The sequence below is a fragment of the Hesperophylax consimilis genome, chromosome 23, assembly GCF_061612785.1.
Source record: "Hesperophylax consimilis isolate HC1 chromosome 23, BYU_Hcon_1.0, whole genome shotgun sequence".
NCBI classification, from domain to species: domain Eukaryota; kingdom Metazoa; phylum Arthropoda; class Insecta; order Trichoptera; family Limnephilidae; genus Hesperophylax; species Hesperophylax consimilis.
This window is the reverse complement of record NC_142858.1, coordinates 10,042,539-10,056,055: the sequence shown is the minus strand read 5'-3', so window position 1 is coordinate 10,056,055 and position 13,517 is coordinate 10,042,539. Positions and strand designations below refer to the sequence as shown.

General features: G+C 34.2%; 1 protein-coding gene across 1 annotated transcript in view; it reads right to left on the bottom strand.

Moving 5' to 3' along the window:
- The window catches only part of LanB2 (laminin subunit gamma-1), a 68,504-nt gene extending 64,927 nt beyond the window's left edge, over window positions 1-3,577 (bottom strand). The window contains exon 1 of the mRNA XM_089646125.1: window positions 3,349-3,577. Within this exon, the coding sequence (XP_089502251.1) occupies window positions 3,349-3,483 (135 nt within the window). The 5' untranslated portion in view covers window positions 3,484-3,577. The remainder of the gene's footprint in view (window positions 1-3,348) is intronic.
- Between the last annotated feature and the right edge of the window lie 9,940 nt (window positions 3,578-13,517).

Below are 13,517 nucleotides of genomic sequence, written 5' to 3'. Positions count from 1 at the left end.
ACAGGAAACGGTTATTATGATATCACATGCGCTTGTTCAAATGATAAGAAAAACAAATAAATCATCGAAACATTAAACAATGACGACTTGTTGATATTACACAAGTAAACAATTGCAAATTGCTTGTTGGATTATAAATTGTTAACCAGCCAAGAAGATACCTGTACAAAATTGTTCATTTTAATTTTAATTTACGGAATTTTATGAGTGGAATCGAACTTACTTATGAATTATAAATTACCATTACATCTCTGTCTTACCGGGGCAATGCTTCTAACATAAATTGAGCTATTGAGACAAATGCCTCTACCATAAATTAAGCTATTTATACAAATGCCTCTACTATTAGAGTTTATTACTATATTGAGACATATATATATATATATATTATTTTCAGACAGTTCCCATCCATCAGGAGCCAGCGAGTCTATGGCATCCCCTTGTGTGGCTGAAGGTTGTGGAGGGAGGGAGACGAGGAAGAGGAAGATGGTGAAGTTAAATTAATTTAATAATAGTTTTGTTAATACGTTATCAACAGTTTCAACCGTTACCTTTTTGTTTCATGTGTATCTCGTCTATTTCATATTTCATTGATAATAAAACTCTCACGTATCTCTCTCGGTAATATGACAACTTTACGATTTTCTTCATTGATAAAATTACAATGAAGTTTATAAGCGTCAATAAGTTAATAGTGATATACTGGATACATATTATAGGTACATAATACAATGATAGGTATCAGTGGAAGTTCGTGATCTTTTTCACAGAGGGTTCAGAAATTCAAGGCAAGATTTATATTTTAATTTCATCGAATTTTACGGAATTTTTTTTTTTAAATTTTATGACTCTATCATCTCGTTTTATTATTTTATGTAAACAAAACCATATTTCGCCATTGTACAATATCATAGCGATACCTAGTATGAATAACTTGGAGAAATCAATATATGCAACTGCTTTCTAATAAAAAGCCGAAACTATACAAGGTAAAACGCAACAAAATATTGCATAACTTAGTTAACTTTGGCAGCTTAATAGTATAACATTTTAAATAAAAAAGGTTGAATTTTGAATACGAAAACAAAAGCATACTACATTAAGGTCTGTTTTACTAGTAGATTTAGAAATACCATTAAAAGCAAATGATTGGAGAAATGTAGAAACAAGAAAATAAAAACGAACTAAATTTACTAAGACCTCCGATAACGTAAAATTACATTTAAATTTCAACAAGTTGCAAGGTAATCGGCAATCTAGGTGACACTTGTCAAACTCCGGAGGTCACGTGGCATCAACCATTCCACCATCGCTTCCATCGAAATGCCAATCGCGGCGCACAAAGATAGTCTTGGTTTAGCGTAATTTATTGGATTTCGCAGTTAGGAGGATTGTGCTGTGTTGGTTTTTTTGTATGAAGTATTTTGTGCTGATTCTATATATTTATTTCTGGATTCACAACATGGCGATATCGGGTTGCTCTTCGACTATATTTTTCCGTGACGTGTATTTTATAAGCGGAATTTTAATGGCGCCCTGTTTAGAATATGCTAATATTATTATAATGTGAGTTTGTCTTTGTTTCTCATATTTAAAATAGGGGTCCACTGCAAAAGCGCACTTTAGAGAAAACCGCTACTGGTATGTATGTATAAGTGTATGTGTAGGAGGGCAAGTGAGTAAAGAGTATTTTTAAATGCCAAGAAAGCAATAAGATTATTTCTTTGACATTTACTGGTAGAACTTAAAATGTCGAACAGCAAGAGATTATGATGATGTTTATAAATATGTAAATACAAATTAATGCGGTTGGTATTTTGCTTACAACTTTTTTTGTTGAAATTAGAGATACGCTTAGATTGCAAAATAAAAAAATACGATTTTACTAGTGTGAAAGGGTGAGATATGTTTGTAGTATTTTTTTTTCTTCATGCAATATTTAATAAATTTGGCTGAACTGCGGTTTTAGGATGAAATAACCAGGACTAGAGATTGCAAATTTATTTCCTAATAATGTCTGAAATTGTGAAAAAATATGTTATCTTTTATGTTAATAAGAATTAAGTTATAAAGGAGCTGAAGGTTTTGGGAGATACAGGCAATTAGGTAATAATTGGGGAGTTACAGGGTATTAATAATATTTCGGGAAATTTGGCTTCGGATATTCTGGGTATTTCATAGAGTATTCGGCCGTTAAGGAAAGATGTCGTTTTTTGTAGTGAGATACGTAATTTTAAAACAATAATCAAATCAGTATTCCTTTGGGTATATAGTCAAAAATAGAGTTGACGAGAATTTTTTAAAAAGGTAGGGAACACTTGCTGTAAATTATACCAAATTTAATAAAAATCTTTGCTGTCACAAACACTATGAAGCCGTAAATACGATTTCTTTGGTCGGTAGAATTTAATAAGGGTTTTATAAATATGTGAGATTTTAATGACATTCGACTAAAGTGAACACAACTCGTGTTGGAGGCAGGGACGAATTATATATTTTGTTACATTTGGACTACCACCGATGACTGAGGAAAGTGGTACCTTTGGTACATCGGTAGGTACCTACTTTTCCATGAATTGGCCCTAAATCCGTCCCAGCCCCCAACACGACTCTTCTCGAAAAATGTGAGCCTATTTTTACATTTACAGATTAGTTGAATTTTCGTGTTCCTTAAATGACATTTTCAGATAAATAAATCTGGAATTAGAACTAGTCAAAAGAATAAAATTTAATTCCTATAGTTTATTATCTACAATTTAAGTGCATGGGGATAGGATTGTGGTTATCACTCTTAGACCAAATAATTGTATTATTGACTTACTACTGTGTTGATTTTATGGATTATTAGAGTGTACATTTTAATTTGTGTACATTCTGATTATAGAAGTGCTATTTTGATATGAATTTGTTTATTTTTCTATTTGACAAATTAAAAACGTATTTATTACGATAATAAAAATCATTGACATTTAGTGGAACTTTACTGGATAGTGTAAAAGTTAATAAATTAATTATAAACATGTTTTTTTGTTCAACTGTACGTTTCCCGAAAACAATATATGTATATATTATATTATATTATATTATTATATTTATTATATATTATATTCAAACATTGTTGGGTTATTCGTAACCCGGGAATGTTTGTCTTTCTTTTTAAAAAAAAAAAAATATATATATATATAATATTTTTTTAATCTCATCCAAGTGAAATACAAAGTTACTTTACTATACATACAATATCCAGAACAATATAGTGGCCAGTCAGCTCGAATTCGTTGCCGGAGCGCCCACATACATAAATAAAGATAGTGGAGAGGTTTGTTTTGAGCGTGAAGAGTTATGTACCTGAGGAGCGTTCTGGTCGTTATAGCAGGAGAACTGCGCCTTGGCCGGACTGACCTCCTGCCCCAAGGCCATCTGCACTATCTGCAGGAGGATAGTCATCATCAGGACCCGCGGGCCCAGCATCCTGGCTTCCATGTCTATTAGTGTCACGCACTGCACTCGCGAACACCGGCGCGACCGTAACTGACCGCGACGTTGTACTGTACTGAAACAAGCACAAGAAACTTAGAGCGTCCACAGCAAGCGATCACCAGAATAGTCACACCACATTCGCAAAAGCGCCAAACATTCAAAGAAACATTTTTTTTAGACAACTGTTTATCTTTTATTTGTTACTTTTACATTATTTTTGAGCACAGCCTTCGAGGAAGCGACGTCAACTCACACATGTTTTTTAGCCGGACGGCGATTAGCAGATTGGCGTCTAGTAGACAAAGTAGTTATCTAGTAAAAGTGTCTGGAGCCACTGAAACCGGTTTTATATGGTGCACCCCTCTTTTGTGGAGCTCCGTTATGAGGTGGTATTCTGTTTAGTTAAATATTTTGAGTAAGCCTAAAATGGTTTCTCAGAAGAAACCTTTGACTGAGGTGCAAAACCGTTTCGTTTGTGAAAATTGGAAATAGTTGACTAACTGACGGATGAATTATTGCCATGCTATATGCACAAGCGTAGTCAGGTTCTGAGAACGGGGAGCTGCCCACTTTTTCAAAATAGCGTGGTTACATTTCAAATAAATACATAGAGTAACATTCCGAAAAAACTATTTGAAACATTATCTTTACACATCTACACAGTTAGATCAATTTTAAATTATGTAGTAAAATAAAATTCTTTTAGAAGTGAGAAACATTACATTTTTATAATTCATTGTGTAATACAACACAATTACATCGATATTTAAATCGTGTAATTCTGTAGTGTAGTAGAAACATTTAGGAAGGGTACTTACTCCTTCCTGTGGTAATAGTGCAAGCAAAGTCACAGTTCACAAACACCAATTAAAAATAACTTTGTCGGTGAAAATATTATTTATTTATTATGTGCATCTATATAAAAAGGTGTACATATATTTTTTGGCATTGCCTGTCTCACTAGGAAAACTTGTGTCGAGATAGACTAGTTTAAAAATATTTTATAATATTAATAAAGTACATTTTTCAATAAAGCAAAAATATTTAACAAAAATTTTCAGGTTGGTAGGTAACAATAATGAGATAGAGGATTATATTTGGGTGAGGTGATTAATTATTGCACGACCTTTTTCGATGATCCATTGTTTGATAAGGATTTAATTGATTATTCGATTGTCTTGTTTTTTCAGGTAGGTTATTGTATATTTTAGACGCAATGTATTTGAAAAATCTTTGACCATATGTTGTGTTTGTATGAGTTCTTTGGTTTTGTGCCTCGTGTTTACAATATTTTGGGTATTTTCATAAAATGTATGTGTTTTATTTTAAAACAGATGAGTTAAGATAGTTTTTGTGTAAATTTGTCGAATATCTAATACATGGAATTTGTAGAATATATCTGCAGTACTTTTTATTAAAGGAACTGAATAACTTTCATAATTAATTTCTGTGCCTTCGATAATGAATCTATAGCTGATAGTGTTGCACCTCCTCATGCGATTATTCCATACTCAATGACAAAGAGAGTATTAAACAATTATCATAGATTTGTAGTGGTACGCAACTAATTTATTCGAACGAAATTCTACAAGTCTCGATTTTTCCAAGCAAGCTTCTTGGATGTTCTTTTATTTATTTGTTTGGAAAATTCTACATAGCAACCAAATTGTTCCAGAAGCTTCTTCACCTTTTAAAAGCGACAGCGTGAAGAAAGCAGTCAGTCAGTCATCAATCTGCCATCAGTTAACAAGGTGCTCAACGAGTGATAATCCGCGCACCTCACTTGCGCGAAGGACATTCTTCCCGGCTCTCATCATGGACTCCATAGGGATATCATCATAGCGCTTTGGCCCAGATCGCCGTCCCTGGCCAACGCTACATGGATTACAGCGCCCTGGTTCCAGCGTCTCTGACCAGCGCTTCATCCACGCTCCATGACCACCACGAGGACACGCAGCATCCTCACTGGTCAGCTCAACTCCCGCTCAACCGCCTACAAGGTCCACCGCACCTTCGGCCTTCCCGTCAGCACTGGAGTACTGATTGCCAAGATCGCCAGTGCCTGACAGACAACGAGTCTGGTCACCAGCGCCCGGCGTCGACTCACAGACCCGCGCTTGACCTGCCATCACCGCCAGCATCCGGAGAATACAACATCAGTCCTACGCCCATTCTCATCACGGCTACCTGACTCATCAAATAAACACTCTGACCTTCACAACATCTTTCATTCCGTGCCTCCTCACAAGATCACCAAAGATTTGGAGTCTAGGATGTTTCTTATGTTTTTGAAGAAATAAATATGTTTTCTGAGTTTATTCGTGATAAGTAGACAATGTGTATTCCACTTAAGATATTGATCAAACGTAAGACCAAGGTACTTGATATGGCCCGTTCGATCTAGGCAAGGACTTTGACACAATGTATCGTCAGTACAAGAACATTCATGTACTTTTATTTCAACATGTTGATTAGGTTGGCCAACGATATTCATACTAAAAGTAACGTATTTTGTTTTGGAAGTATTTAGTGCAAGAGAGTTAATATCTAGCCATTTTTTAACAGAGTTAATTGATTTCTCAGCCATTTTGTATTCATCTAACCAAGTGTCGGATTGAATTAGTAGCACAGTATCGTCAGCAAAACTTACAATTTTTCCATCTATCATTAAAGATCGTTTATGTAGATGAGAAACAAAGTAGGGCCTAAGAATATGAACTCACTCAGTCAAATGGCGACAAGCATACGAAGGTTTCTTTTTTTGGGGGGACGGGGTGAACCTCTGCCTACACTCGTGTCAAGATGAGACTTTATTTATTATAAAGAACCCCATTCACGTTGGCCCCTTCCATTGGGACAATATTGGCACCAACTCGCCAACGTGTGAACGCCGTCGCCAACGTTGGCCGGTCAAAAACAGTTATGTCGCTTAGGCGGCAAATGGAAAACGGTACATTATAAAATCGTTATATAAAATTTATTCGTGAATATGAAAATAAACTATACGGAGTGCCTGAAGTCTAGTCACCAAACACGGCTAAAGCCATTTCTGGCATAGTTTCATTTCTATATGGTGGACTTTCACTAGTGCGATACTGAGGGAATCTTCTATTCTGGAACGTGCCGCAAGTACCTATACAATATATTATTTTAAAATTGATGAATTGTGAAATAACACTAATTCATCATTTTTTTTTCAGTGTGCACGCACTATTATGCAGTATAGAGGGTAGAGCACGTACGTTTACATGAATTAAAATTAGTTTATGTTTTTAAAAGATTTATGTCATATGTACTCAAGGAACACGCTAAAAAAATAATAGTTATGTTAGAAATTGTACCTTCGTACGATGTTTGCCATTATTATGATCTGGAGAATTTTTAATATTTTCCCCTTCTGCACAGCAGTGACGGCTCGACTTTTGGGGGTGCTAGAGCACTAATATTTAAAAAAAGACATTATCTTTATTGCGGTATCCGAAAACTCAAAATCACCAGCTTTCACTGGTCTATTGGCTCTTAACATATATGCAAGTCTCCCTAAATGTCAAATCAACAAATTACAATCCGTTTTCAACGCCGCGGCAAGGCTTATCACCGGAGTATCTAAATACTCCCACATTTCAGAGCATCTCAAAAATCTGCACTGGCTCAAATGTCCTGAAAGAATCCAGTTCAAGGTATGCTGGATGGTATTTAAGTCACTTAACGGAATGGCTCCGGCTTATTTATCAGAATTGTGTATTCCAGAAGATTCCAATTCCCGACAGTCAACCCTTAGGTCAGCAACGTCATCAGCTATCGGAAGGTTGAAGGAACCAAAGCGCACACCAGATACTAAGTTCGGTGAGCGTGCTTTTGCCGTGTCAGGACCTAAAGCCTGGAATGGACTGCCACATGATTTGAGAATGATCGCAGACTCGACAGAATTTAGGTCTAAACTTAAAACGCACCTTTTCAGACAGTCGTATCCATAATTTCAGAAACCTCCACTTTCACAGTTGACGGCAATTTAAATTAACAAAATGTAAAAAATATTAAAAATAAAATAAAATAAATAAAAATAATAATTAAAAATAAATAAATAAAAATGATAACAACTAACAATTTGTAGGCTTTTAAGACAGTTAAAATACATTTTAATTAAAATAAAAACTATAGCAGACTTAAGATCATGCGACGACCAGTGTTTTTTGATATAGTGTCCTCAGCGTGCAGTTCTATCTTTTATAAGCATAAAATTTTAATATAAGTGTGTTTGTCGGAAGTGACTTGCCAGGTAAGTATGTTTTGGTATCTTTTCTAAATAACAAATGTAGATCCTAGGAAATAAATTGTACAGCGCCCTTGAGGTGATTTTTCACAAAAACGGCGCTCTACAAATTATCCAATTATTATTATTATTATTAACAACAGGCTTTATAACATTGAGGTTTAAAACTTTATAATAATAATTAATCTTTTATTTATTGTGAATTATATTCATATGTCGAGTACCTACAGATCCAAATATATTTAATGAATAGCCGCAAAAAAAATGCCAACAAAATCACGTGGCCGGCTCGCAGGACACCGGTTTAGCACGTATGATTTTAAAAGCGCTGCACACATGGAACAAATCCATTCATTTTAAAGCAGACTTAGGTATATGACTGTCCTTGTTTTACCAGGCAGACTAAAGCGGAGTGAAAGGGATTGATGAAAACACGTATTTTTAAGAGAAGACATTTGAAATGCCGCGTTCCCGCCTAGCAACAGAGTTTGACAAGTAATAAGGCACACAGTAAAAATATGAAGTGTTCAAATATGCCTAAATAACCGTGGAGAGAGAATAGAATCACTTTTTTAGGCGGTGTTCTATTTTATTTTCTGCTCTGAAGAAAATAGCGATAAAGCAAAATGGAAATTAAATAAAAGCTACTAGCAAATGTTCGGTTTCCTTATTGTAATTAATAATTAGGTATTGATGTTAATATTATAATTGTTGTCGTAAGCCGTACTTTGCACGAAGTTGATTGAATGTCTGCCAACAAAACATTCCTCTTCCATATAAGCACATACATACCTGTATGCAATGACATTACTAACTTACCTGTAAGAGGGTGTTATGGACCAGCCTTTAATAATGTAATAATAAACGAAATGGTGTATGGAGAATTGCAATAATAGTTGAACAATTAATAGGAAGACATAGCGTACGATTATTTGCCTACGCCATATGATGCATATTTTCAAAAGAGTTTGGAGTCATACAGCTTGTGACTAGTGACTAGTAATCTGGTTTTCACTATTTGCGACCTGTTTAAGGTAGGTAACTTTGAAAATCCTAAAGGGTAATGGTCAATCTTGTGAACCACGAGGTATGAGGTTTGTTAGAAAAGTTTATAGCTTCATCTTCATATTTTGGCCACCTCCAAAATTAAGTGCGTCATGCTGTAAAACCCGACTAATCTCAAGTAAGTATTTGACATTCAAAATATCTATTCGCTATCGAGAAAGAAGTGAATTTTAGAGAAATATTGAAATGACGTTATAATTAATTTGTTTGCTTTCAAGAAAATCATTGAAGCGAAACAAATATCTGTCTATTTGATTCAGGCCAAATCAAGAGTCGGTATAAAGTATTACAGAAGACTATGTATGTGATGGGGTACGAATGCGAATGAAGCAAGGATGTCTACAAATCCAGATATAAATATTCTCATTCGTCACTGAAAGGCCTAAATTTTAAATAAGTAGGTAGGTACCTAGTTTTTTTACGTACATGTAAGTAGGTACCCCATTTTATTCGTGCTCCAGAAAAAGTCGATTGCGCCTATCTACTTTGACCTTTGCCATCAAAAATGATAAAACTATAATCGACATGGCACTGAGCTGGAATCCCAAAACGAGTCTTCTATTAACTATTTACAAATTCTGCACTTTTTCTATTATATAAAATTATTGAAGAAAGCAATTACTCTGTGGCTTTAATATAACCTAGACTTGTTGAAACACATGTACGAGTATAAATCATAATAAAGTGGTTACAACAAAGTAACTGTTCACACAAATATAAAATAGTCGGTTTTATCGAAAATAAGTATAGTAGGGGAGAAGTTGCATGGAGGAGCCGGGTTTTGGAGAGGCCGGTAACTCCCAAACGCATCGACTACCGACGACGGATTTGAATTTTTATTTTTGTATCAATATTGTCAGATGAATATTTGTTATTACTTCTTTTCCCTGACGTTTGACAGTTGGCAGACAAAACGTAAAAAAATGTGTGTTCCGTCGGAGTTTTCGCCGCCAAAAGGTAATTTTCTGATTACAACCTTGTTGACTTATTTTTTTTTACAAGCCTTGGAGACTTTTGCATGTATACATTGTTATAGTTGTTCAGGAGTACAATAATAAGTGTATAGTACGAGTACATAACATAATATACTGGCTATGAATAACATAAGCAGGTACCTAACCTACAATACCTCTTAACTGGAGAATAATCGTATATAATAACAAGAGTACAAAATAAGTAGGTACTATAAAAGTAGTTACAGAGATTAGTTATTGTTACATAATCTGTGGTGAGTTGAATCTGTTGCTGCATCAACCAATAAAATTAGAATATTGTTTTATCTACAAATTAAAATAACATAATTTAGATGTTCCTAATTACTCAATAATTAGTATGCAACAGAACCCTATATATGTACAACTACACATACAGATAATCCAGAAGTTTCAATTGTTCCTATTATATATATATAGTTACCTTTTGCATAATGTTATTCAATTTTCCTTATAAATATATTTTGTAACCATAAGTACTTATATAACATCACTGTACCCACTTATAAATATTCAATAAAAAATAATATAATAATATTGTTTTACCAACGGTGTTGGTATTACGAAATTTGAAAAAAAAATAGAGTAAAGATTAAAAGAGAACTTTTTTGAGTAAATTTTTGCTTTATAAGTATATTTTGTGTTGGCAGCTTATTTTTCTTTAAATAATACAAACATGGCGTAAGGAAAAAAAAGTGGCCCCTACATGCCACCTCTCCCCTAAATACTTGAACTATGAAACTTTTTTTTTAATGAAAGATGAAAGCGTAAACGCACAAACGAGCTTACAGATGGCATATCTCATGGCTGAGGAAAAGTATTTTGGCTGCAGCACAACTTCTCCAATAAGAGAGTAGAAGGTGTTTTCTGTATTGGTACTCTATTTTAAGACTTTGTGTAGTTTTGCAATTCCAGCCTTACCGTCTAAATACTTTAAATTAATGAAATTATTTTATTTAGGAGCAGGTTCATTGGTATTGAATTGGTACCCATGTGTATCATTTAAGTATCACTATTTAATAGGTGCCCAGTGGCGTATTAGAACGGTCCAAAGACTCGATAGCGTAAAAATGAAATTCAATTTAGAGTATAAAAATTCACCATTATGTAATGCAGTACAAATTATTTCGAAGACCAGGGGGTAGGATGTACAGGGTCGGCCTAGTATTGGGATGATTTATATTTTTGTGTAGCACCGGAGCGAACGGCTCCAATCGCGTCCGCACGGGGCCGGCCCTGGATATATAGCATATAACGCAAAGTGTACGTGGGAGTATACTTATTTTTAAACCTTTATAAACTTAGTTACACGTAGTTAATTAGGAAACGCAAGAGATTTGAGATTGTACTCAAATAGTTTTGACATTTTTGCCCATACACTGTTGAGTTTATCTCGACAACATTCAAGATGGCCGCGCGCCGGAAGCAAACAGCGGGAAATGGACCGATAGCAATGTCTGATAAGGGCGGCAGGCAGCTCCTAGGCGGACTAAAGATAATAGGACGCGCTCATTACCATTATAGCTATTCCCATTCTTGGAATGCTTGCCATAGAGCCGGTGACGTCATACGGGGTCACGCTAACGTAGGCTGAGCCAGATAAGCAGGGGTCAGGCCCAGAGTCCGTAAATTTGTACTTTTATAAGCAGACATTACGAATGAAGTAGTGCGCGGTGTGCGGTAGGAAGGAGATAGGATATACGTAGGATGGATGGAGGATGAATATAGGATTATTTTAGGATGGAGATGGGATGTAGGGTGGAGGTAGGTTGAATGTAAGATGGAGATAGGATGGGTGTAGGATGGATGTAGGATGGAGCTAGGTTGGATGTAAGGTAAGGTAGGATGGAGGTAAGATATATGGGGCAGACAGAAAGGATAGACTACCATACAACTAGGTCGCGGCACACACTCCTCGCTTCGTTCACATTCGTATGTTGTCCCATACTTACCTATAAATAATAATATTTTCTTAAATGACCCGTTCTCATGTGAGAATATTAATGTCAACTGTTTACAAAACATTGGACTGGCGTTTGGCGTACCCCCGAATGTGCACCGGTGCCGAAAATAAGATGTACTTGTGCCTAAATGAAGAAAATGGATTGAGCACTTGCAGCAAGATAATGTTATTTTACATACCCTTACAGCAAATAATAAGAATAATAATATTTGGCCGATTTATATATCGCCGTTTTCGTGAAAAATCAACTCAGTGGCGCTGTGTAAGTGGGATATTATTAGTTAGTTTAAATTGACAACAAGTATTTATTTTTTAAATACATATAAATATAATTTATACGAAATTAGAGAAAATATTTTCAATTTTTTTTCGGAAAAAATGGAAACTTGAGGTTGGACGTTGGAAGCTACATTTTATCTAAATTTTCTGACATCTAAAAATAATCTTTTAAGATTTTCTCCTACGATCAAGGTACTTATAACTTTCTTATTTGTGGTGGTAAAATTCGGAATTGTTAATTATTTTCCTAATTTACAATTATTGTAACTATGTATGATGGGCATCGAAATATTCGTATAGGTCTTACTGTACATATTTGTTGTTTTCACTCTTGATTTGTAGAACTCCTATTGTACTATTTTTTATATTTATTAAATTTGGTATATCATCACAAAGTTAGCTTTCCGACCGATCTAATTATCTAATTAATTTTCTGTCCTACCCCTTAGAAAGTGAAAATTGTATCAAGTACCTAGGTGAAAAGAGTTGTAATTTTTTGAGATGGAATAACTATATCGTATATTAACAAATAATATCAGGAGGATCACCACCAATATTATCAAATAAAAACTGTCTATTTTGCCTTTGTCCAATGTCGACTTTCTTATAACATAGTGTGCTGGGTATATTCTGCCCAATTTAGACCCAATAAATATTGCTCACAAGTTGATTCGTAAAGTTATGTACAAGGAAAAAAATACGTTATCCATCCAACCTACTTTACGAGAAATCTAAGGTTATGTAAGTATAACTGCTTTACATCACTCCATTACTTGGTAGATGTTTAATTCAATTTTGTACGTGATTTATGTAAGAATAACAATAATAAAACATAACGGAAAAGTAAATTTTTATGGTAAAACAAAATTTAAAAAAATGCGTATTACTATAGAAAACATGTTAGAAATAGAAATAAAGATAAAACTTAATAAATTATGTAGTTAAAACTTTTTTTTAAAACAGTGTTAGGAACTCATGTATTCTTTAAAGAAGGCTCGTCCCCTTTCAAATAGCCAATGTTGAATACGGATAGTAAAAAGGGATATAGAATTAATTGTCTTTATATCGGTTTTAACGCATTGTATATTTCTGTACCCGAGAAGCATACGGATGCAAGTCCAAAAAGCTAAATGTTCAGGAGAGCCAAAATACTTTTTTTCTGTATGTTTGGTCTCATAACTTTTGCGGATATTCATGATAATTGATTTTTATTTTTATCCTATTGAATCAATTAATTTTGTATTGAAAATGAGAAAATAAAATAAAATATTTTATATGCAAAGCCTAAAAAAAATGTTTTAAAAAAAGCATTGTGGACTTGATTCCTTCTGCTTCAAAATGATATTGAATATGATGATATGACACATGGTATATTATAAAAGGATCAATGTTGAAAACTTCATTTGGAAGTAAAATAATAACTATATAACAGGTAAATATAAATATCTATTTTATTTATATTTAT